Source organism: Bubalus kerabau, chromosome 22 (assembly GCF_029407905.1).
Source record: "Bubalus kerabau isolate K-KA32 ecotype Philippines breed swamp buffalo chromosome 22, PCC_UOA_SB_1v2, whole genome shotgun sequence".
Taxonomy (NCBI): domain Eukaryota; kingdom Metazoa; phylum Chordata; class Mammalia; order Artiodactyla; family Bovidae; genus Bubalus; species Bubalus kerabau.
Genome location: NC_073645.1, coordinates 48617792 through 48644259, shown reverse-complemented (window position 1 = coordinate 48644259; position 26468 = coordinate 48617792). Strand labels below are relative to the sequence as shown.

At 51.5% G+C, this 26468-nt stretch overlaps 1 protein-coding gene across 3 annotated transcripts in view; it reads right to left on the bottom strand.

Moving 5' to 3' along the window:
- Nucleotides 1-7815, bottom strand: part of DOCK1 (dedicator of cytokinesis 1) — a 560005-nt gene extending 552190 nt beyond the window's left edge. For 2 of the 3 annotated variants that reach the window (XM_055560921.1, XM_055560923.1), the window contains exon 1: nucleotides 7641-7815. In XM_055560921.1, the coding sequence (XP_055416896.1) occupies nucleotides 7641-7686 (46 nt within the window). In that variant the 5' untranslated portion in view covers nucleotides 7687-7815. Of the gene's footprint in view, nucleotides 1-1473; nucleotides 4170-7640 lie in introns of those variants that run through there. The other variant, XM_055560922.1, reaches the window with a different exon arrangement.
- Between the last annotated feature and the right edge of the window lie 18653 nt (nucleotides 7816-26468).

Genomic DNA, 26468 nt, shown 5'->3' with positions numbered 1-26468 from the left:
ACCCAGATGGTGACCCCCACCAACGGCAGAGTGAAACCTAAGAGGAAAAGCCTTAATGTCGTGATAATCACACTGTCAGGGGCTGTGTCCCCCAAACTCAAAGGTTGAAGCTCAAACCCCAATACCTCAGAATGTGGCAGGATATGGAGACAAGGTCTTTAAATAAGTGATGAGGGCAAAACGAAGTCATCAGGGTGGATTCTCATCCATGAGGGGGGTCTTTACAAGAAGAGATTAGGACAGAGACACACATAAGGGGGGACCATGGGAGGACACAGCAAGACCTGCAAACTGACGAGAAGTCCCAGCAGGAAACAGCCCCTTTGACACCCGGGTCCTGGACCCCCGGCCTCCAGAACTGGGAGGTAAGAAATTCCTGCTGTTTAAGCCACCTAAGTATGTGCATGGGAAGGCAGCAAACCCACAGTCACCCCCCTGCCCTGTATCCACAGGGGACTGGTTCTAGCACACGGATACCAAACTCCATGGATGTGCGAGTCCCTTGTGTGAAATGGCACCCCCTCTTCACCACGTTCCTCTCTGAGGACAACCCCAGGACACAGAGAGTCTGAAAAGTGAGCATCTGGGTGAGCCGTCGGCCAGCAGTGTGCGGCACTGTGTACCTCCACACCGTCAGACTGCCTCCAGCCTCCCCTCCAGAATCTTCCCTGCAAGCTGGACTTCTGGCCCTTCCCTGAGCAGACCAAACTATCTCACCAAATCCATCAGCAGCCCCCCCTCCACCCAGCACCCAGTCCGGCTCATCTCCCAAATCACACCAAGATCTCCTTCAAGGTGCACTGCAGCGAGGGAAACGCAAATTCCAACCCCAACGACACACCGCTCAGACTGGGGAAAACAGAAACACGTGTCGGTAAGGATGCGGAGAGACTGGATCTCACATGCACATGCATGCACACGCACATACGCACGCACCTGCACACGTTCACACACACGTGCACACACGTGCACACATGCATGCACACACATACCTTCAAGTACACACGCATGCACATGCACACCTTCACTCACACACACATGCAGACACGCATGTACACACACCTTCCCATCACACACAAGCACACACCCATGCACATGCACAAACATGCACATATACACACAGCTGGTGGGAATGTAAAACGGCTAAGCCACTGGGGAAAAGTCTGGTATTAATAGTGTCTTAAAAAACCAAACTACCACACAGTTTAATAATTGCACTCCTGGGACTTCCCTGGCAGTCAGGTGCTTAAAGACTCTGTGCTCCCAATGCAGGGGGCATAGGTTCAATATCTGGTCTGGGAACTAAGATCCCACATACTGCAAAGTGTGGCCAAAAATTTTTTAAAAATTAAAAACAAACAAAACACAATTGTACTCCTAGGCATTTATCCCAGAAGATGAAGATTTCCGTTCACACACACACACACACACACACACAACCTGAGCATGAGTGTTCACAGCAGCTTTACTCACAATAGCCAAAACCAGACATCCTTCAACGAATGAACGGTTAAACCATCTGTGGCACGTCCAACATCACGGGACACTACTCAGCAAAGAAAAGGAACAAATCGCTGATACACACAGCAGCCTGATGACTCTGGAGAATTATGCTGAGGGAAAAAGGCAATCCAGAAAGGTTACATACTCAAGATGCCATTCACGGAACATTCGTGAAATTACAAAATTGCAGAAATAGAGGTCAGATTAGTGGTTGCCAGGGATTATGGGGCAGGGAAACGGGAGGGGGGTGCAGCAACAAAAGGACCCCGGGAGGGGTGCTGGGGGTGGAGACGCTCTGTATCTTCAACATCTACATCCAGGTTCTGACACTGTTGGAGTTTTACAAGATAGAATCTCGGGGGAAACCGGCGATGTGTACGTGGGCTCCCTGTATGACTTCTTACAACTGCTGTGTGTAATTATATGGAAATCCAAAGTCTAATGAAGAGAGAGGAAGGAGGGGAGAAAGGAAAGAAGGAAGGGGGGAGAAAAGAGAGAAGAGAGAGAGACAGAGACAGAGAGAGGTCACAGGGGCCCTCGGGCACAGGCACTTGGCTTCTGGGCTGCACCCAGCTCAGGACTCACCACTGACTATTTCTCTACCTGCATCCTCAGAGGTCACAAGAACACAAGCGAAAGAACAATTCACATACCCTCAGGCAATCCTGATAACTCTCTGCTATTCTGGGCCGACCCTGGCACAACAATACATTTAAAATGTGTATAATGTTTCCCAAGTAAAATCAGATTTGCAGAAATATAATACGCTCTTAAGTTTTGTTTTTCTGCAACTCCAGTGAATGAAAATGTCTGCATTTCTATTTACTTACGATCAAATATAATTTTTCATCCCCCAAAGTAGCAGCTTGCTTGCTGTTCCAGGCAACATGAAGGATCTCTCTGCAGCTCCACACTCCCAAACTTATTGGAATACTACCATATTCCTAGCAATTACCATTGCTCAGAGCTAATCTGAATACACACATCATAATCTCTATTATCAAGCAAATGTCACACTCCCCGGTAGAAAATTAACTTTGGAAGAAGAACCTTCCTTCAGCCACGGTGACTGTCGAATCCAAAGAGGAAATCGCTTGTCACCACATTTCTAAACTGCAATTCATTAAATTAAAAAAATTACTAAAAGCGTTGCTGCATGGACTGCCTGGCTTATCTCAAATGCTGACCTCAGCGCTCTGTGCTCTGAGGACACTATCTCAATGAATCCCCACTGGTCTCTGCGGAAGGCAGGCTTGAGTCCCCTTTCCAGATGAGGAAACTGAGGCTAAGGAAGCAGGAGTCATTTGCTCAAGGGCCACATGACGACTAAGACCCAGGAGTCAAAGATGTCTTGGTGCCAATACCCACATTCCCTGTTTGAGTTTGGCCTGGAGTGAAGAGCGAAGGACACGTGGAGGTCAACCTGCCTCCAGGCAAAGCCAAGGCTGGAAAGAGAACCCAGTCTCGCCCGGGCTGCTCACCACACCACCTCCATTCACCCCCGACTGCTGCCATAACCCATCACCACGCCCTTGGCAGTTGAAAACCACCCACGTTTATTATCTCACTGTGCTCCAAGTCAGACGCCCAGTGTTCCTGGGTCTCAGAGCCAAGGTGCTGGCCAGCTGGGCTCTCACGGGAGGCTCTGGAATGAATCTGTTTCCCGGCTTACTGGGGGCGCTGGCAGAATCCAGCTGTGGCTGCAGGACCGAGGTCCCCGTTTCCTTGCTGGCTGTCAGCTGGGCCACCCTGAGCTCCCTGGGGTCCTAGCAAGTGGGCTCCTACATCTCCGGGCCAGCAAGGGGGTGTGGACCCCTCCCCAGCCTCAGAACCTCTGAGTCCACTTCTACCACACCTCTCTACTGTGAGCAGTCAGAGAAAGTTCTCTGCTCAGGGGACCCAGTGTGCTGCTGCCATTCAGTCACTCAGTCATGTCCAACTCTTTGTGACCCCACAGACCACAGCACACTAGGCTTCCCTGTCCATCACCAATTCATGGACCTTGCTCAAACCCATGCCCATTGAGTTGCTGATGCCAGCCAACCATCTCATCCTCTGTCGTCCCCTTCTCCTCCTGCCTTCCATCTTTCCCAGCATCAGGGTCTTTTCCAGCGAGTCGACTCTTCACATCAGGCGGCCAAAGTATTGGGGCTTCAGCTCCAGGTGAGTAACTTAGGACTAATCAACCCATTTCAAGGTTCATAACCGTAACCCACCTGCCAAGTCCCTTCTGTCATGTCACACATCATATTCATAAGTCTTGGGGATTAGGGAGTGGATATTTGGCAGGGGTTGGGGGGCGTGGTGGGAAATATTCTGTCTCGCATACCATCAAGGAGATATGAGCCCACCATCCTCAGAAAACTTCCCAGATCAAATATATGGCTTAAGTGAATTCTTATAAGGCAAACACCATGAGGCTGAGAATTAGAACACTGCATCTTTTCACCTAATCTCAGCAACTGGATCCACATGAACACAACTTTACAGGTATTGGGACGTTATGACTCAACTTAGTCGGGGGTGATGGAAAAGTTCATCTGGCCCAAACCCTGAGTGTGACTGAGTTAGGTCAAAGTTCATGCCTTGTGTTAATAAGCCAGTCTGTAAACACTGACCCACCAAACTCACAGCCAAGGGGAGACAGGAACAGGCTGGTCAATTGCACAGGTGACCATCACCGCCGCCCCCGCCCTGCCCCAACCCCATGAATCCCGGGGGTGCCGGGATTTCCTGCCTTTGCTGAGGAAGCAAGAGATCAGCTGTTTACTCCTTTCCCAACTTTACAGAATAAATAAATAACTGAAGTGTCTTACTTACAAACAATGCTTCTAACAGAACTTAAGTACTTGCAGACAATGAGCTGTGATTCATGTTTGCAAATGAGATAAGAGTTTTACCATTTTCTCTCCCCTCGTGATCTATTCACAGGCCAAGTCGCTGGAAGCATGGCCCGCCCACAGACCCACCAGAGCCCATCTAGGGAGACACAGTCCCCTTATGAGGCTCCGGCCAAAAAAGTTTTGTGGTTGGTGAAAGGGCTCTCTAGGAGTTTTCCCTGAGGCAGAAAGAGCCAGTTAGCTTGGGGAAATGGATTCCTACATACAGCACTTCCATCTTCCCAGCCAGCCCAGGCCCTGAGAACCGGGGGACCCCTCCCCAGGCAACTCCCAGACAGGAGGGGCGCCTGGTTCAAGCACCCTTGGCTTCCCCCTGCCCCAAATCGGGAGTTCTAAGCCTGCCTGCCCTCCTTGACAGGACGTATTTAAAGCTTCTTCTGCTGCTCAGAGTTGGGTTGTCTTGTCATCTTCTCCTGGTGACACTAAGTAGAACAGCCCCCTCAGGGTCCCCTGACTGCCTGACTGCCACACACATCCTTCCCAGAACTGCCTCCAAAACCATCCAGGAGACTTCTCTTCTTTGAAACTCTTCACTTTGGGAGTTTTCTTCAAACGAAAGTATGAGCCCAAGGTGTGATATCAGAAGGCACTGCCATGCATGCATGCCAAGTCACTTCAGTCATGTCTGACCCTTTGCGACCCCATGGACTGTTGCCCAGCAGGCTCTTCTGTCCATGGGACTTCTCAGGCAAGTATACTAGAGTGGATTGCCATGCCCTCCTCCAGGGAATCTTCCCAACCCAGAGATCAAACCCGAGTCTCTTGCATCTCCTGCATTGGCAGGCGGGCTCTTTACCACTGAGCCACAAAAGCTTCCAGAAGGCATGTGCCTTACTGCAGACAGGACAAAGCCACGGTCATGCCCAGAGCCACCTCCCCAGTGGGCAGACCCTGCTCGTGAATGTTCCCTTCGGTCTCGAGACACAAGCCACTATTCAACCATCTACACCTACAGGGTGATCACTGACACCATCCAGGTCACCCCAGGAACCAAGAGGATCAAGGTGTCTTAAAATACGGTGTCCAGGATCAACATGTACACCTGACGATATTTAAAATGGATAACCAACATGATCCTACTGTTTAACACAGGGAACTCTGCTCAACCTTATGTGGCAGCTTTGGATGGGAGGCGAGTTTGGGGGAGAATGGATACATGTATCTGTAGGGCTGAGTCACCTTGCTGTGGACCTGAAATATCACAACATTGTTAATCAGCTAGACTCCAATATAAAATACAAAGTGTAAAAAAATATATACATAGTATCCTAAAGAGAAGCCCCTTCCCTATCACCTGGTGGGGGCTAGGGGAGTTGACCATAAATGAGCTCTAGAGCCACCACCAGGGTTTCAGTGGCATTCGTCTGTCCCCGGCCTCTGGGAAATGGGGGGGACAGTGAGTAGACCCCAGCACACAGGATGAGGGGCCAAGTCCCAAGCAGGATGGTGGTCTCCCGCCCTCTGCCTGCCTCTCCCCAGAGCTCCAGCTCCTCCTTCACCTCTCAGTGCAAGTTCCTCGAGGGTCGCCCTCAGCCCTCAGCCTAAACACAGCATCCCAACAGGCTCCCAACAGCCCACCCCCAGGTTGCAGTTACCCCAGCAGGAAACTCCACTTCCCCAAACCTCCCTCATTCAATGCAGATGGATGGGGTTATTTCTATGGGTCTGAAACCATCTGAATGCACACAGGATGTCACTTAGAAGTTTAGAAACAAACAACAAAAAAAAGAAGTTTAGAAACAGAGCTGCCATCGGAAAGCCCAGCTCTGTTGGGCTGTTGACATTTGTAAACAAGCCTGAGTCTCAAATGCCTGAGTCTCTAAAAGGCGGTGGGGAGGGAATTCAGCCACTGCGGTCCTGAAACAGGGCCGCTCCTGCACTAAGACACCACAGGCCCAGAGGGGACCTAGGACCGGCCCGGTGCCCACTCTGCGTCTCTGGCATCTCGCAGATAAACCACTGGCATCACAGAAAAAAAAGAGAGTGCCCTAGGGACGAGCAGCACCCAGGAGGCCTTGCAGTAGCCGGCGGCCTGAACCAAACCAGCAGCGGGAGTGGGAAGACACTCTGGGTGACCACACTGCAAAGGTTCAGAGCCCCAAGGGCAAGACAGGCGAGGGACCAGGAACCCCAGGGGGGTATCCCCTGCCTTCGGAGGGAGGCCCAGGTCAGGCAGAGTCCAGCCTGGCCTCTGAGGAGATGGTCCCCGCTTTGGACCCTGGAGCAGGAGGAAAGAGACTGAAAACCAACTGGGAAGCTGTGGAGCTGGGGGACCAGCCGCCAACCCAGACAGAAGTCTTGGGTGGGTAAGTCAAGAGAAGGCAGGAACCCACAGGCCCCGGCAGGCCAGGCCCCGCCAGAAGGGCTGCAGGGCGCAAGGGGCCCAAGGGAGCCGTTTGTTTGGCCCTTAAGGAAAGTGTCTGTCTCTGGAATGTATGTGTACTTGGGCAGAAATGTAAACTTGCAACCGGACTCCCCTCACTCCCCTCCGCAAACGACGAAGAGCCGCGGAGCCAAAACCCGTCCTGCCCTTCCCAACTCCGCTCCCCGGCTCCGGGGACGCGCTCGGCTGCCGGCCCCAGGGTCCCGCGCCGCCCAGGGCAGGACCACCAAGCTGCTGGGTCGTGCGATGGGCTGCCCCCGGTTGCACGGGCCACCTCCTCCCGCCCACCCCCCCGGAGGAGAGCACAGTTCTCCTCTCCGTGATCGCTGCAACTCGAAACGGTCCACCCGGGAGACCCAGACGCTGAGCACAACTTCACCCGAAAAGCAAAAAAAAAAAAAAAAAGGCGCGGCTGAACAATGCCCCCGGGGGCCTCCCGGCCGGGCCCGGCCCAACTGGGATCGGGGAGTCCGGGGGCAAGCCCCGGGAGGCTGGAGGGTTCGGCCGCCGTGGTGCCCGTCCCGAGAGCTGGGTGTCGGAGGGGACACCCTCGGGACTTGACACAACCCGCCGTGTCCCCCCCCAAACACACACCCAAACACACCCGCGTGTCCCCGGCCCGGCTCGCGCGGGCTCCGGAGCAAGCTCGGGGACGGCGTGCGCCCCGGGCGCCAAGTGGGCAGTGCCCGCCGACAGGAGCGCGATCGGACCCCTCGGGCAGAGGGGGAGGGCTGGGGACGCGGGGCTCCGGGCGCCGCGGTCACTCCGCGTCCCCGCCCGGGCCGCCGGCAACAGGCTCCCGGGCGCGCCCCCGGCGGCCCGGAGCCCCGCGCGCGGCGCGCGGAGGTGCTCACCCACGCCGTATTTCTCCTCGCGCTTGGTGGGCACCCAGCGCGTCATGCTGCCGCCCGCGCCCCCCGCGCCCAGGCCGCCGCCGCTGCGCCAGGAAACTCCGCGCCTAGGCCGCCATTTTCCATCCCTCTCGGGCCGCGGCAGGATGGGGTGGAAAAAGTTTGCGGCGGAGGCGGTGTCATGTGGGACGGGGCGGGCGGGGCGTCGCGGGCCGGATGGGAAAGGCCGGGAGCGCCAGCGGGAGGCGGGCCGGCGCGGGAGGCGGCGGGCGGGGAGCCTCGCGCGCGGCCTCGGCCCTCGGCGGCCCTGCCCCGCGCTCCGCGCCCACTACCCCCACCCCCAAAGGAGCGCCCCCCGCAGGGGCTGTGGTCTTCTCCTGATGTGCGGGACTTCTGCGAGTCGGGGTGCCCTCCCGAGGGCTGGATCTCATACACCCAGAAAGGGGGTGCACCCTGGCCGGGAAGCGGGCAGGGGGAGTCTTGGCAATTCGTGAAACTTCTACATCAGACCGACTCCCAGTGATGTGAGGTACCCCCCACACCCCCCACCCCTGGTTTGGGGGAGAGGCCTGGAGCTGAGCAAACCAGCAGGATCCCTGGGAGGAAACCTTCCCCGGAGCGTGTGGTTCATTCATTCATTCGTTTGGCAAAAGTTAACTGAGCACCTACCCTGTGCCCACTGCGCTGAGCACCAACTAGCCAAGCTAGGGACGGGGAGGTGATGGGTAGAATAACAAGACATAGGTTGGCTCCTAGTGTTTGGGTGGAGACACCCAAGGAGAGTGGGAAGAGCCAGCGCAGGGCTGGCCTTGGGTGGGGTGGGGTGCCGGTTAGGGGGCTTTGCGGGAAGGTGACCTCTTGCTGGACTGTGGAGTGAGTGCATTGACACAGAGACCTCAGCCTCCTTTGGTCCCAGAAGCCTCTGCAAGCTGAGTAGGACAGGAGGTCTGTGAAGAGGGGGGAGTCGGGAACTGGAGAGAGGGTGCTAGCCTGGAAAGGAAACCCCAGTCCCAGCCTGGAGCAGACACACTGGCCTCTTAGGAACTTGGTATCCACTGTGCTAAGCGTCCTCAGGCTCTTGTGTTTACTGCACCAGGAGAAGATTGGGGGGGCTTCAGATTTTCTTCAAGTTAAAACAACACACACACATTTATTTTTACCATAATTTCAGAAAAGAATAGATCAAAACCAACAAAAGGAGGAAGGAGGCAGCCTCAGGATGGAATACACTTGGTGTCATGGAATAAACTCATACCCCCAAGAACCACTGACAATGGCAGTAGGCCGGGGAATTTTCAAGAATTTTTTCTTTTTTTTTCTGGCTGCCCCAGGTCTTAATTGTGACATGTGGGATCTGGTCCCCTCACCAGGGATTGAACCCCAGCCCCCTGCATGAGGAGCTCGGAGTCTTAGCCACTAGACCCCCAGGGGAGTCCCAGCCTTCAAGGATTGGAGGAAGGACGGTAAAAAGATTGGAAGGCTCCATGGGGTAGGGACAGTGCTGGGTGGGGGAGCTCAGGGAACGGACTGGGAGGGCCTGGGGAAGACCCGGAAGGCCACCATCCTGATGTAGAGAAGGCCTGCCACCTGCCTTCCGGGCTACTTTGAGATAAGGAAATCTCAGCATTCCACCCAGAATACTGATTAAATGCTTGAGGATTCCTTAAGAGCTTATCCGTTTGGGTGTCTGAGAGGTAACCTCCTGTACGCAGAGGGTAACATATGACTTGAGAGTTCACAGAAAAAACCACAGATTCATAGAAAGTCACAGGCCCTGTTTTACTGATAAAGAACCTGAGTCCCACAGACGGAACGGACTGGGCTCCAATCACACGCAGCCACATGCGGGCACTTAAAACCTCCTGTGGAAATTAGAAACCTCAGGAGCTCAGGCCCTGAACCCATGGCCTGGTCACCCTGACCCCTGAAGGTGTGAAGGTGCTACCCAGGAGAAGCAGGACACTCTGAGACCAGTGACATGATGGCCTGACCTACTCTAGGTCAGAACAGGCTTCCTGGGAAAACAGAAGCTGCCCAGACTTTAAGGAAAAACAGAGACTAGCAGGGGGAACCACATGTGCGAAGGCACTGGGGTGGGAAGGAGCACAGATGCTTCAAGGGACTTCAATCTTCCCTGAAGCACAGGAAACCAGAGAAAAGGCCACGGAATGAGCCTGCAGTAGAAGGGCCATGTTGGTCTTATCAGGAATGTGGAATTCTGCAATGAAAACCTGGGAAACATTTTAATGATACTGATCTCTCTTGTGTCCAATGTTTTGGTTTTGCTTGTGTGGCTACACATGGAGGCATATGGCATATTGTAGTGAAAGATGAGGAGCTTGAGAGCCATATGCACCTCGGAGTCCTGGCCTTCCTTTGCCAGCTGTGTGACCTTCTCTCTCCGTTTCTAGCCTGTTCTGCTCCTAAACCTTAGGGTTCTGATAGCTCTGTGTATAAGCTAGGGGCAATGATGCCAGCCTCTTCTAAGGATCAAAGGAGAAGATACAGCTGCACAGGTGAGACATCCTCTACTTATACTTGGTTTTCTTAGCTGATGCTGCCCCCAGGGATTTTGCCTAATAACGTCATGCTTCACACTTTCTATAAGTTTCCACTTTCACTCTGATACAAGAGACCCACTGAAAAAAAAATACATATATATGGCATGGGACTTGCATATTTTTGTAAGACTGTGATAAAAGTAAATTTCTTGGAACTGCCCTGGTAGTTCAGTGGCTAAGCCTCCTCCCTCTCAATGCAGAGGGCCCAGGTTCAATCCTCGGTCAGGGAACTCGATCCCACACGCCACGACTGAAGATCCTGAGTGCTGCAACTAAAGATTCTGCGTGCTCCAACTAATACTTAGCACAGTCAAATAATTTTTAAAAATAAATAAATTTCTGAAACAGAATTTTAAAACTCCAGATGAACCACAGACCACATGTTGGAGACAATGAGGTTTTGATCCCGTTACTTCGATGTGTACCCAAGCTTGGCCACCATCCACGTGGCTCTGAGAGGTTTGTCTGCGTTCCCTGGCTGACTCCCGCAGTGGTCCCATCTAGGGGCTGGAAACTGAGTCCAGGCCTGGCTCCTTGCCCGGTGGTTGCATGAGCTCTAGGTTGGCACCGTCTCCAACTCCACGAGCCCTGGGGGTTTTAGTGAGTTGGTGTTTTTAACTCCTGAGTCGCCATGGGTGGGCCCCTGAGCTCAGCCATCCCTCCCGGGCTTCGCACAGCAATCGGGTCTCTTGCAGGTCTGACCCGCCCAACAGCACTGCGGTTCCCGGCAGGGGCCAGGCCTGAGGATCAGGTCAGACTAGGGGCCCCTCCCAAGATAAGGCAGAATCCTAAGAGGGGGCCGTGAAAAAGCATAATCGACATTGCATTACACGTTATTTAGATTTTGAAAATTAAAATTAATTTGTTTCATTGGAAAAAGTTTTCCACATTCACAAAGGCAAACCTAGGAGACCGATTCAACAAAATCTTGCCTGGTGGAGGTGGCAGAAGGCACAGTGAATGGGGCAGAAACAGAGGAGAGTGAGACAGAGATGTGGGGATTTCACGCGCTTCATCAAGGGGCTTCATCACAGTCTACTCACCACCTGAAAAGCTAAGAATGCGGTGTGCAGTGAGGCCTGTACCTGCCGCCGCTTTGATCCAGTAGCAGATGTTAGCATTGTATTACATGACCCAGCATGTGGTCACAGCACTTAATGCCACACAGAATGAAAAGGTATAATCCCCCTCTCCCTGCAAAAAAAAAAAAGTATTCTCAAGACTTCACATCTAAATTCCAGGTTACAGGAAAAAGAGAAGACTGAGGAAAAAGTTAAATGACCCCACAAGAACCCTTGAGAACCCCTTGTTTAGAATGGTTGGACTTAAGGTCTTTCAACTTAAGAATGGTACAAAAGTGCAGTGCATTCTGTAAAAACCTTAGCTTGAATTCTGAATTTTCAATCTTTTCCAATACTTTGGTCACTTGATGCAAAGAACTGACTCATTTGAAAAAACCCTGATGTTCAGAAGATCGAAGGTGGGAAGAGAAGGGGATGACAGAGGATGAGATGGTTGGATGGCATCACCAACTCGATGGACATGAGATTGAGTAAACTCCGGGAGTTGGTGATGGACAAGGAGGCCTGGCGTGCTGCAGTCCATGGGGTCGCAAAAAGTCAGACACGACTGAGCGACTGAACTGAATTGAATCTTTTCCTGGGCTATTAATACAGTTCTATCTCCTGATGCTGGGCAGCAGGTGGGAGCCACAGCTCCCAGTCAGCCCTCAGTCAGGAGAGGAAATGACCAGTATACATACAATCATTCTGTGTCCAGACAACCAACCATTCTGCTCTTTACTTCAGTACAGTGTCCAATGAATTACACAAAATGTTCAACACCTTCTTATAAAACAGGCTTTGTTTTGCCCCACTATAGGCTAACTTAAGTACTCTATTAAAAAAATGAAAGTCAGGGGACACTTTCCTGGTGGTCCAGTGGTTAAGATTCCATGATTCCAATGCAGGGGACACACGTTCAACCCCTGGCCGCAGAACTAAGATCCCATATGCCTCGTGGTCAGGCCAAGGATTTTTCTTTTTTTTTTAAAATATTCTAAGTGTGTTTCACATAGACTTGGCTAAGGGATGATGTTTGGTAGATTAGTGTGTTAAATATATCTTCAACTTAATGATATTTTCAACTTACAGTGGATGTATTAGGGTGTAACCTTATTATAAGTTGAGGAAAACCTGTATAGTTACATGAAGATAGAAGGAAGGCTCTTTTATAGGACAGTGGTCTGGTGTCAATGAAAGTGAAAGTGTTAGTCACTCAGTCACGTCTAACTCTTTGTGACCCCATGGACTGTGGCCCGCCAGACTCCACTGTCCATCCATGGGATTCTCCAGGCAAGAATCCTGGAGTGGATTGCCATTCTTTTCTCCAGAGGATCTTCCCTACCCAGGGATTGAACCTGGGTTTCCTACAGTTGTGGGCAGATTCTTTACCGTCTGAGCCACCAGGGAAGTCCAGTAAGTCAGTATAATTAAAAAAAAAAAAAAATGAGAAAGAACTCTTCTAAGTTTAAAAAAATTTAACAAATATAAGAAATGCGCTTCTTGACTGGATACTGATACTGCTGTTAGCAAACCAACTCTGAGAGTTGTTAAGGACAAGAGATGATTTTAACTGTGAACCAATAGTACATAATATTTTTAAATTATTTATTTTGCCAAGTGTAATAATGGTTATTATTATTAATATAACTATTAATAACAGTTATTATTATATTATTATATAATAATATATTATAGATAATATATCAAAAGAAATCCTTAGGACTTCCCTAGTGGTTCAGTGGTTAAGAATCCGCCTGTCAATGCAGGGGACATGGGTTCAGTACCTGGTCCAGGAAGATCACGGTTGCCTCAGGGCAACTAAGGCCACACACCACAACTACAGAGCCTGAGCTCTAGAGCCTGTGACCTGAAGCTGCTGAGCCCTGGAGCCCGAGCTCCGCAGTAAGAGAAGCCACCACAATGCAACGAAGAGTGGCCCCCACTCACCACAACTAGAGAAAGCCCACGGGCAGCAGTGAAGACACAGCCCAGCCAAAAATAGATACATTTTTTGGGAAAACTCCTTATGTTTTAGAGAGGCATGCTGCAGTGTTTGAAAGTATGTCATTTACTTTAAAATACTGCAGCAAAAAAAAAAAAGATGAAGCAAAATTATTCAGTTTAGGTGATAGGTTTATGCGTGTTTCATCTTTATGTTTGAAATTTCTTAATAAGTAAAGTTAAAGCAGGGGAAGGGAAGGGCTTGAGATGTGATAACCAGCTTATGAAACAGTTTCCTGGACCGGCCTCGCTGCAGTCACCTGGGTTCTGCTGTACGTTCCAGGTGCCCTGCTCAGCATTCTCCGTGAAGATCATTAAGGCAGACCCTTGATGTTAAACTTCAACCAGCTCTGTAGAGCAAATAGGTTGTTCGGTAGAGGATGCTGCCTGCAGAGCCCCTGTGCCTGGTGGGCAGATGTGCCTGTGAATATAAATGCAGACCAAGCAGTGCTCCCCACGCTGAGCACACACAGAAATGAGCTCTGGGACTGCGGGCCGGGATGCCTGCAGAAAGGGGTTGTCGTTGTGCAGTCACTCTGTCGCGTCCGACTCTTTGTGACCCCATGGACTGCAGCATGCCAGGCTTCTCTGTCCTTCACTGTCTCCTGAAGTTTGCTCAAATTCATGTCCATTGAGTCGATGATGCCATTCAATCATCTCATTCTCTGTCACCCCCTTCTCCTCTGACCTTCAATCTTTCCCAGCATCAGGGTCTTTTGAGTCAATTCTTTGCATCAGGTGGCCAAAGTATTGGAGCTTCAGCTTCATCGTCAGTCCTTCCAATGAATTTCAGGACTGATTTCCTTTAGGATGGACTGGTTGGATCTCCTTGCAGTCCAAGGGACTCTCAAGGGTCTTCTCCAGCACCACAGTTTGAAAGCATCAATTTTTCGGTGCTCAGCCTTCTTTATGGTCCAACTCTCACAGCAGTACATGACTACAGGAAAACCCATAGCTTTGACAAAGTGATGTCTCTGCAGATATCTCTTCAGGAGGGGGAGCATCCTGAAGCAGAGGGAGCCTTGGGTGCAGGTGGCAAGGCCTGAGACAGTTGAGTTCTTGCCCCTGGAGGCTGGACTCTCTCAGGGTCCAGTCGGCACAGGGTAGTGTTCAGAGTCAGGCAGACACATGACCAACATCTTGGAAGCTGTCTGACTCTGGGAAAGTTACCTGGGTGTTCCAAGTTTCCTCATTTTAAAAGCAGCCTGACTTCTAGAGCATCTGGAAGATTTAATAACGGTGCAGAGCTTCCACACCAGAGGGGATCCAGATAAAGTGATGGTTTTCAGACACGAGGCACTGCAGGGCTGTGACCCTGAAGAAGAGAAATGAATGAGGTGCATCCTATGGCAGCCCAGCTGGCTTCCTGGAGGCAGTTTCTGGGCTGCAGCACAGGAAGGGGAACTAAATTAAGCCTGGGGTCTCACTCACTGAAAATAGATGTTAGAGTTCAGAGATGCCAAGGCTACTAGGACTTGCAAGTCATGGGGTCCAGGAGAAGGGAGCTGTCCACACTGAGAGAAAATTCCAGAGATCTGCAGATGGGCTCCACTGAGTCTCTGAGTACTATGCACATGAGGATTGAAACCCTATGAATCTGGCTGTGGAAAGAACACCAGGAAGAAGCAGTCCCCAGATAATTCCCAGAGCTTACAGGGGAGTTGGTGTTACCTTCACCCACAGTGGACAGACCTCATAATATAGAGTGGAACAAGTAGAGACCTCCTAAGGATCTCACCTTCATAGTGGGACTACATTAGACCTAGACCAAAGGCTGCTCTAGTAAATTATAAAGCCAAAAAGCAAGCTTAGATGAATGAAGCTGAGCTCAAGTAACATAACAGAATACCATACAAAATGCAGTGCTATTTAAAAGAATACAATAAAATCCAGCACCCAACGATATAAAGTTCACAATGTCTGGCATCCAACCAAAAATGACCAGACATGCAAAGATACAGGAAAACATGACCTGTAACCAGGGAAACAAAACCCATCAGTAGAAACAAACACAGAAATGACAGCAATGATGTCATTGTTAAGAGCAGACAAAGACCTTAAAACAGGGTTGTCAACATGCTCCAAGTGCTCAGAATGTAGAGGAGAACATAAAAATGGTGAGGAAAGAAGGAGGACCATAAAGTCGGAGCCAGTGCTCATAAATGGGAGCAGTGTTATTGTCATGGTGGGATTAGCAGCAGAGGATGAGACGCTTAGAAAGTATCACCAACTCAATGGACATGAACTTAAGCAAACTGTGGGAGACAGTGGAGGACAGGGAAGTCCGGCATACTGCAGTCCACGGGGCTGCAAAGAGTCGAACACAACTTAGCAACTGACCAACAACAGGAACCTCTAAAGGACCTTATTCTCTTTGGGAAATTCTGGGATTCTCCCAGCGTCTTCCTTTTAAACTTATTTAGAGGAGCCACTTCCGGTCTCTGGCTCTCCAGGCGTTCTCAGCTTTCAGCTGGGGCCCGGGTGAAGAGGCAGGCAGGAATCATGGTGCGTATCTGCCCCTCCCCCACCCCTCCATCTTTGGGCAGTGCCATTCTGGCTGTCCTTTGGGGACCCATGGTTATGCACTGAAGTTTGTCCCCCCAAATTCTTGTGTTGAATCCCTAATACCCAGTACCTCGGAATATGACTGTAATTGGAAATAGGGCCTTTCAAGAGATGATCAAGTTAAATTGAGGCCATTAGGACGGACCCCTCTCAATCTGACTGGTGTCCTTGTAAAAGGAAAAAATTTGGACGCACAAAGCGACCTCAGGGGGTCTTCCCCAGTGGTCCAGTGACTAAGGCTTCACACTCCCCATGCAAGGAGTGCAGGTTCCATCCCTGGCCAGGGCGCTAGATCCCACATCCCGCAAGTAAAAGTCTGCATGCTGCAACTAAAGATCCCGCGGACCACAGCGAAGCCCTGGCACAGCCAAATAAAGAACTTTATATTAAAGTGGAAAAGGGAGAGAAAGAGAGGCATCAGGGGCACAGAACGGAAAGAAAGGCCGTTTGGGGACACCGCCTGAAAATGGCCACAGAGAGCAGCTTCAGGGAGGCGCCAGCCTGCTGACACCTCGGTCTCAGACTCGCAGCCTCCAGAGCAACAAGCAATTCACCTCTGCTTCCCGGTTTCTTGCAGGGTCTCCTGCACAGCCACTGCCCAGGGCTCCCTCTGGCATCCTCACCCAGGCCACTTTGAGAGCCCAGGACAGGATGTGGGCTGCAGGGTGGGAGTCTGGCCCAGCTCCAGGACCTGGCTGTTGCCATCTGACAGTTCAGACCGCAGAGGCAGCACTTCCTCTCTGGAGCCTCGCAGCCTAACCCCTGATCAGAGGGTCCTTCTTGGTCACCACGGAGGAGTCCAGGTGAGTGCCAACCTACGAAAGGCAGGCCGGGGCTACCAGTCAGGGCTCTCTGGGGGCTCAGTCACTCAGTCAATGTGACTCTCTGTGACCCCATGGACTGTAGCCCATCAGTCTCCTCTGTCCAGGGGATTTCTCGGCAACAATACTGGAGTGGGTGGCCATTTCCCGCTCCAGGGGATCTTCCTGACCCAGAGATCAAATCCATGTCTTCTGCATTGCACCTGGGAAGCCCATGGGGCCAGATACACATGCAAACCCACACCCCTGCCTCCAGAGGCCTAGGGGTATCCAGAGGAAGGAGACGTTCATACCACCTGGAGGAATCAGGGAAAGCAGACCAAGAGGTGGCCATCGAGGTGAGAAGGTAAGACACGACGTGTCACTTCAGGCAAGAGGAGCAGTGTGAGGAGTGCCAGGGTCTGGAAAGCCCTCTGGGCCTGGATGCCTGGGATGGAGCACGGAGGTGAGATGAAGGGTAGGGGTGGACATGGGGCCAGAGGGCAAGGCCATGACCCCCAAGCCAAGGAGGAAGCAAGGCCCAGATCTGTGCTTTAGGACGCTCATCCCAGAGGCCCCAGAGACGATGGGCTGAGAAAAAGAAACTGGATCTAGAAAGTGAGTTAAGGGAAAAGGGGGGGTGAATTGGGGAAGTCTTTAGAGTTTTGAATTTCACAAATGAAACAGGTGCACGATTACACTTAATTTACTGAGAACACGCCCACCGATGCACTAAGAGCTTGTCATCCTCATAATAATAACCCGGGAGTTAGGAGGTATGGTTAGCCCATTTACAGATGAGGAAACTGAGGCTCCTAAAGGTTTCTCTGTAACTTGCCCAGAGCTCACAGATAGGAAAGCAGTGGAGAGGACTTTCCGGGTGATACAGTGTTTAAGAATCTGCCTTGTAATGAAGGGGACACAGGTTCTATTTCTGGTCAGGGAACTAAGATCCCACATGCCATGGGGGCAGCTAAGCCCACACACCACAACTACTGAGCCCTTGCACTCTAGAACCTGTGTACCACAACAAGAGAAGCCTGTGCACCACGATGAAGAGCTCACGCAGCCAAGAAATAAGAAAAGAAAGGCAATAGCGTTCAGATGGAGCCCAGTCATCGCAGCGTCAGATCCAGACTCTGAGCCACCTGCATGGATTTGGTCTTGACAACGGCCCATCTATGGGGTGGGCAGGATGGGCAATGCTCTTGTGCCCACTCCGCACATGTTGGCAAGGTCACTGGGCCTGCAGCCCAGGCTCCAGGCTTCTATTATCAGGGACCAGTGCTCCTTGGATCTCTCTGTCTCTGGGTCTTAGTGGCACAAAAGCCCTCATAGAAACTGTAATTCTCATCGACCAGTCAACACAACGGCCACCTTAAGCCCCAGTGCCCCAACACCATGACTGGATGGAGGTGCAGGCCAGCAGGCAGCCAGGCGCTCCTCTGAGCCCAGGGCAGCCTGCTGGGAGTGGCCACCACACCCAGAACGTACCTCCCAGCTCACCACTCTCCCACGAGCATATGCCCAGTTGACCAGGACAAACGTGGTGCTTCTGAACAGACAGGCCCTGCTAATCTCAAGGACCCACAGCCCTCCAGCCTGCCTCAGCCAGGGTCTGGACATACACAACTTTCCCAGGCCCTCAGTTCAGTTCAGTTCAGTGGCTCAGTCATCCGACTCTTTGCGACCCCATGCACTGCAGCACGCCGGGCCTCCCTGTCCATCACCAACTCCTGGAGCTTGTTCAAACTCATGTCCATCGAGTCAGGGATGCCATCTAACCATCTCATCTGTCGTCCCCTTCTCCTCCCACATTCAATCTTTTCCAGCATCAGGGTCTTTTCTAATGAGTCAGTTCTTCACATCAGGTGGCCAAAGTATTGGAGTTTCAGCTTCAGCATTAGTCCTTCCAGTTAACATTCAGGACTGATTTCCTTTAGGATGGACTGGTTGGATCTCCTTGCAGTCTAAGGGACTCTCAAAGCCAAGGACACCCATGCCCTAGAGGGCACCTAAACGGAAGACACCCTAGCCCAGTACTTGTGAGCCTCGCTCCCTCTGGCTCAAGGTTCATGCCGTCCCAGCCTGGTCAAATGTCAGTCAGTGAGGTTTTTTTTTCATCCCCCAAGCAGTTGATCCCCCCACCCCCTCTGTAGCACTCACAGAAGCCCTCTCTCCTGAGAGGGCATCTACCTGGACTGACTTACCTGGTCCTCTAATTTAAATCATCTATGACTGCCCCACCGGCTGGGAGAGAGGCTTTATGCATCTTATCTGCAGAGCCTGCACTCAGGGCTCACAAGAGCAAGATGAAAGCAACAATACTACAAAAAGGCAACCTCTATTGAGCTCATGTATTATCTCATTTAATTACAGCCTATTGCTGCAGATAGCCATGTGGGAGCATTTCACGTATGGCCTGGAGGAGGGTGGGGTGTAATAACTGTCAGCTGCTGTTATCAGTGGAGTTGGAGCTGGGTAGATGGCTGTTGAGTGTGAGGGACTGAGTGAGCACCTGGGGTGACTCAGCCTCAATTCTGGGTGTTGCACACACAAGGCGGGCTCTCAGTGACTCAAGCTGGCATCCCTGGCTTGAGGATCCACTGATGCCCCACGCCAGGGTACAGCTAAGTGACCCTGGGGACAGAGCCCACTTCAGTTAACACTTCCTTGAACCTGCACAGAACTCCTGTGACTCAGCGTCATGGAAGGCCCACTCCCCAGCTCTGCTCAAGGAAGAGAGCAAGCCTGGGCTCGCAAACATGTCCACCAAGACACCCTTTTAACTTTCGGGCCCAGAGGCAGGGCCATGCCTGCATGCGGGCATACACCCATGCCTCATGCCTGCCTGGCTGTCCCTAAGGACCTGTTGTTAAGTCACTAAGCCGTATCTGACTCCTTGAAACTCCAAGAAGTGCAGAACATCAGGCTTCCCTGTCCTTCACCATCTCCCAGAGTTTGCTCAAACCCATGTGCATTGAGTTGGTGATGCCATCCAACCATCTCATCCTCTGTTGTCCCCTTCTCCTCCTGCCTTCAGTCTTTCCCAGCATCAGGGTCTTTTCCAATGATTTGGCTCTTCGCATCATGTGGCCAAATTATTGGAGCTTTAGCTTCAGCACCAGGATACCGCACGATGAGGAAGTGGTGTCTGGCCTGAGTCAGACACACACCCGGGCCCCACAGAGGATCCCAGAGCATGCCGGGCTCAGCTCAGGGCAGTAAGTGTGCACAGCACTCTCACTGTGTGCAGCTCCTGGATACACCGTGATGACAACCCCTCAGGAGTTCCTAGGCTGGAGGACCCCAGACCAAGGAGCAGCTGAGGAATCTTGTAAGCGCAGGTGAGCACAGAACAGCCCAGGCCGTGCTTCTGAACCCACCCCTCTCCTACCACCCGGAGGACGTCTGCTTGCCCAGCATCATCTATGCTATGACTTGCACTTTCCTTAAAAGCCAAAAAAGTAAGTTGATTGTAAAAAGGAGAACTAGTCCTACTTGCTATAAACAGAAAGGAAGTGAAAAATAAAGGGCTGGCTACGGAGAGGGAAGTCCATTCACAGGTCCGCGGAAGACCCTCTCCTGTTCCACTCTGTTCTCTGTAAGGCCCCTCCCCCCCAGGGGGAGACAGAGCTGAGGGGTGGGGGCTTGGGAAGGGTTTCCAGGAGAGGGTGGTTCTGCAGCAGAGGCCTGGTCCTGCAGTGGTCGTGAGGCTGCGGGGGCAACAGGGCAAGAGTGAGTGAGGAAGGGCCTCACCAGCAGAGGGTGCAGCAGAGCCCAGGGGTGTGTGTGTGAGTGTGCGTGTGCGTGTGAATGCTCATGTGTGTGTGTGTGCACGCACGTGTTCCTGGGAACTGTCTTGATCTCTTTTGTGGCTGTGTAGCATCAGTCGCTCAGTTGTGTCTGACTCTTTGTGACCCCATGGACTGTAGCCCATCAGGCTCCTCTGTCCATGGGATTCTCCAGGCAAGAATACTGGAGTGGGCTGCCATGCCGTTTTCCAGTGGATCTTCCCAACCCAGGGATGGAAGCCAGGTCTCCTGCATTGCAGGCAGATTCTTTACCATCTGAGCCACCAGGGAAGCAAGTCTATTGCATTCTGTTACAGCCACCCATAGGGGCTTCCCTGGCGGCTCAGATGGTAAGGAATCTGCCTGTAATGCAGGAGACCCGGCTTCCATCCCTGGGTCAGAAAGAGACCCTGGAGAATGTATGGATTTGGGGGGGAACAGAGACATCAAACGTGGAGATTCTGTGTTACCAGCAGGCAAAGGCATGGAAAGCGGTCAGCAGGGAGCAGAGCCTGTGATGAGACGTGAGTTAGCCTTTCCGCGGGGTTGGAAGTGGCACGACCCTGTAGCTGGAGAAACAGAGGCAGAGGTCCAGCCTTCTGTGCAGTTTCGGGTCTGTGGATCTGGGAACATACATTCCTGAAGAAACAGTTTCTGGGCCCTCCCAGCCCCGGCTTCCCCTCTGACCCAACTGCTGGTGAGGGACCAGGTAGAAGGGTGCTCCGGAGGCGTTTGGGAAGAATTCTTTCTGCATCTACCATGCTCGACATTAACTCTGAGATCCCCGGTGGCTCAGCCGTAAAGAATCCACTTGCAATGCAGGAGACGCAGAGACGCGGATTCGATCTCTGGGTCAGGAAGATCCCCTGGAGGAGGAAATGGCAACCCACTCCAGTACTCTTGCCTGGAAAATTCCATGGACGGAGGAGCCTGGTAGGCTACAGTCCATGGGGTCGCAAAGAGTCAGACAAGACTGAGCAACTTCACTTTAATTTTAATATGCATGGAATTCCAACTTTGGGTGAATGCAGCTTTCAAAGAGAGCTTCATTCTCTCTATTTTTTTTTTTTTTTTTTTTTTTTTTAGTCCTTTTCTTTTTTTGCCAGACTGCCTGCGAGGCTTGTGGAATCTTAGTTCCCCAATCAGGGATTGAACCCAGGCCATGGTGGTGAAAGCACCAACTCCTAACCACTGGACCATCAGGGTTGGGACCTCGTGGGACTATCCCACCTTTTTTAATCAGGGGAATGAAACAGTTTTAAGAATCAGGTGCTCTTGGTGTATTCTAGGCATCCTTGATTTTCTTCTTTTCTTTCCAGTAGAAATAGTAGTGGAGAAATTCTGCGAGAAACAGCATCACTTGAATGGGATTTCCTAATGTTATAAAATCTATAGCTTGAGGCTCTCATGCTGCAGGTGAAGGAAACAGTGAAGGAAAGGACTCGGGGTGGTGGTGGGTGGGGGAGCTGTAGGGAAAGGGGGCCTCATCTCCCTGTTCTCCCTGCTGGTAATGGACAAAGCCTCGAAGTCTGTGTAGCTAACCCCAAGGGCCACGGGGCTCCTTGGGAGTGGATGAGGGTGGCCTAGTCTCTTTTATTTCCCCACAGCACCCAGCATGCCTGTAGCTGAGAGCTAGCAAGACTGCGCACTTGCTTCAATGATAGAACATTTGAGATATTGATTTGGGTTCATCCCTGCCCGTTTTTCCTTATTATGCTTTTGGGGCAGAGCAGAGGTCTTCCAGACTGTGGTCCTTCCCTCCAGGAGCTCCTGCAGGTAGAACTCTGAGGCCGCTTGAAGTCAAGAGCCCTGCCTAGATGCTGACTTAGAGAACCGACGTGTGGACACGGCTTGGAAAGGAGAAAGTGTCAGCAGCTCAGCTGTGTCCGGCTCTTTGTGACCCCACGGATTGCAGCCAGGCTCCTCTGTCCATGGGCTTCTTCAGGCAAAAATACTGGAGTGGGTGGCCATTGCCTTCTCCAGGGGATCTTCCCAGGAATTGAACCCAGTCTCTTGCATTTCAGGCAGATTCTTTACCATCTGAGCCACCAGGGAAGCCCTTCTGAGCTTCCTCCCCTCTGGGAAGGAGAGGGTGGGACTAACTGAGAGAGGACCACTGACATGTACACACTACTATGTGGAAAATAGCTGGTGGGAAGCTGCTATGTAACACAAGGAGCTCAGCTCAGCGCTCTGTGATGACTTGGAGGGGTGGGCAGCTCAGGAGGGTGGGCATATGTGTATACATAGAGCTGATTCATGCTGTCGTATAGCAGAAACTAACATAACATTGTAAAGCAATTATTAAAAGATTAATTTAAAGAAAAAGAGCCCCGCCCAGGTCCCTTGACCTGCAGCTGCTGTGAGTGTGGGCTCTTCCCTTGGCAGTATCGCCGCCCCCCAAGCTCAAGGAGAGTTCGCACGGTCCCCCAGACTGAGCCAGTGACTCACAGCACGTGGCATAGAATAGGACTTGATGCCTCCGAGTGGGACAGCCGCCCCGCCCCTGCCTCCAGCCTTGCGTTCGTCTGAAGCCGGTCTTCTGGCCGAGTTCCTCCCCCCGCCCCCCGCACTCCGTCTCCTTCAGAGCCATCTCTCAACAATAGATTTTCCATTTCGGGCTACTTCCAGAGAAACTATCCTCGGGAGGTTTGTTAAAGAGGCCAGTGTCCAGGGTAGGAGGGAGGAAGAAGAGCATTTGTAGAGCCCCAGAGAGAAGGTGGTGTCCCCCAAGATTGAGAAGGGGACCTAGGAATTCACAACCCCTGGCCCTGAGGCTGCCTGCTTAAGCACACAGCGCAGGCCCAAGGGAGAGACCTTGAACTCCATGCCTGGTGGGCGGGATCGTGCTGGTGACAGTGAAGGCTGGAGAATTCCAGTCCCTAGAAGGGGACTTGGAGAAGGCAATGGCACCCCACTCCAGTACTCTTGCCTGGAAAATCCCATGGACAGAGGAGCCTGGTGGGCTGCAGACCATGGGGTCGTGAAGAGTCAGACATGACTGAGCGACTTCACTTTCACTTTTCCTTTTGTGCATTGGAGAAGGAAATGGCAACCCACTCCAGTGTTCTTGCCTGGAAAATCCCAGGAACGGGGGAGCCTGGTGGGCCGCCGTCTATGGGATCACACAGAGTCGCACACGACTGAAGCGACTTAGCAGCAGCAGCAGAAGGGGAGGGACTAGGAGTGCCCTGGTGCTAGCGAGTGTCCTGGGGCTCAGGATTGGAGGTGACAAGAATTCCTGCTCTGACGGGGCTAACATAGTCCAGAGATGGACCGGGGATGAAAGGGCAAATCAGCTAGATGATGGGAGAAGATGACATCTGAGCTGACCTGAATAACAAGAAGAAAGGGGTTTGCGAAAAGCTAGGGAAAGGTTTTGATTGAGGGAACAGCAGCTGCAATGGTCCAGAGGCAGGAATGCACGTGCTGGATGCTGGGGTCAGTCTGGGATGGAGGGGAGAGGACAGAAGGTGTGAGTGTTTGTCGGGGGGGGGAGGAAGGAGGGGAGGCAGAAACCATGCCTTGGAATTACTCAGCACCAGATATGATCATTTATTTATATGCGTATATTGTGTGCTAAATGGCTTCGGTAATGTCCACCTCTGTGAGATTCCATGAACTGCAGCTCTCTGGGCTCTTCTGTCCATGGACTTTTCCAGGCAAAGATACTGGACTGGGTTGCCATTTCCTCCTCCAGGGGATCTTCCCGACCCAGGGATCAAACCTGTGTCTCTTGTGTCTTCTGCATTGGCAGACGGGTTCTTTACTACTAGCACGACCTGGGAAGCCCATGAGTGGGCTTCTAATATAGTGAACACTTCTAATATACATGTAATATAGTCTATTGTTGTTGGTGGTGGTCACTCAGTCGTGTCCGACTCTTTGTGACCCCATGGACTGTAGCCTGCCAGGTTCCTTCGTCCATGGAATTCTCCAGGCAAGAATACTGGAGTGGGTTGCCATTTCCTTCTCCATATAGTATATATGTATATAGTATATATACTATATGTATATAATATATAGTATATATTATAAAATTATGTATTATCATTCACGAGGACCTCTGCCATGCTGGGCTTGAGCTGCGGGCTAAGGGCTCTGGGACTGCGGGAAGCCTGGGTTCCCCCCACTGTCAAGGAGCTCCTAAGATCAAGTGGCTCAGTGGTAAAGAATCTGCCTGCCAATGCCAAAGACAGAGGAGACGCGGGTTTGGTCCCTGAGTCTGGAAGATCTCCTGGAGAAGGACATGGTAACCTACTCCAGTGTTCTTGCCTGGGAAATCCCATGGACAGAGGAGCCTGGTGGGCTACAGTCCATGAGGTCACAAAGAGTCAGACATGACTGAGTGACTGATTGAGCAGGCATGCATACTGGATCTGGATCCTTAGCTTTTTTGAGGTTCATCATAATGGCATCGTTATGGCTCAGAGGTTAAAAGCATCTGCCTGCAATGCGGGAGACCTGGGTTCGATATCTGGGTCAGGAAGATTCCCCTGGAGAAGGAAATGGCAACCCACTCCAGTATTCTTGCCTGGAGAATCCCATGGATGGAGGAACCTAGTGGGCTACAGTCCACGGGGTCACAAAGACTTGGACACGACTGAGCGACTTCACTTTCACTTTCACTTTCCACTTTTAAGAAATGACAAAACGATAGTCTCGTTATTCTTTAGGTTCACATCTACACTCACAGGCTCTGGGGGACGGATGCTTCAGCAGGTAAAGTTACCTGGGCAGACATCGGCAGTGTCCACAGTTCAGTTCAGTTGCTCAGTCTTGTCCGACCCTTCGCGACCCCATGGACTGCAGCACGCCAGGCCTCCCTGTCCATCACCAACTCCCAGAGCCTACCCGAACTCATGTCCATTGAGTCGGTGATGCCATGCAACCATCTCATCCTCTGTCGTCCCCCTCTCCTCCCGCCTTCAATCTGTCCCAGCATCAGGGTCTTTCCCCATGAGTCAGTTCTTTTCAAATGAGTCAGTGTCCGCGCTGATGCAGGAAACGGCCTGAACTTTAAGAAAGGCAGCGCTTCATCTTGCTTTGATGCTGGTCTTCCTTGCCTTGATGGATGCCCAGGGGTGTTTTTCACTTCAGCAGTGGGGTTAAGGCGTCAAAAGGCAAGCCCAACGTCTCTGTAGGGTCCCAGTGAGTGGGTTTGCAAGTCATTAGCTCTAGAAGCTCAGAAGCAAGGTGCCCATGGAAGGATGATGCCACAGGGCATGGGACGAAGGTGGGGCAGAGCCAAGACAAGTCCACAGTGAAGTCTGCTCCTAGCTACTTGGATCGGAGGCAGGGAGCCCTTGGCTCACGTCCAGATGAGCATAGGTGACCTTAAGTGACCAAACTGGACTCACTTTTCTAAGGAAATCACAGAATCTCGGATTGTCTCACTGGTTATCTCAAGCAGTTAATAGAGAAGTACGGTTTTGTTCTATTGAAGAAACATGACTTAATCCTGGACCTGAAAGCAGGAGCTGTGTGGGTGGATTTCTCTATTCTGCAGACTAGAAAAGCCACACGGAGCCCGGCGAGACAAAGCTAGAGGACATGTTTTTTGTGCATTCTGATTCCTAGAGAGGTTTGAAATGAGTCTTTGTCTTACAGACATCATTATTCCATAACCTGGAGAACAGGAGACAGATCAGGTCTGAGCTTTCAAAAGGTGGCTTGTCCTTATGGAGTAGGACTTTGTTTTTATGTTTTAAGATCTTTTTATTACAAAATGAATAAAAATTCAGAAAACTCCCCAAATTGAATAGATGACTGAGCAAATTTGTTCACGGCAAACTTCACTAGGTTGAGAAATAAAGCTCTGCCCGCTATCCTGAAGCCCCTGCAGATAGATGCCTGTCCCAACCAAAACCCCTTCTCTGGCCACAGTTGTGACTGCTATCCTGACTTTTAATTTCTTGTGCTTTTTGATATTTTTTTTCTTTTTAAAAAAAATTTATTTATTTTTAATTGGAGAATAATTGTTTCCAATATTGTGTTGGTCTCCGCCGTAGATGAACATAAATCAGCCACTGATGTGTCGCAGGCC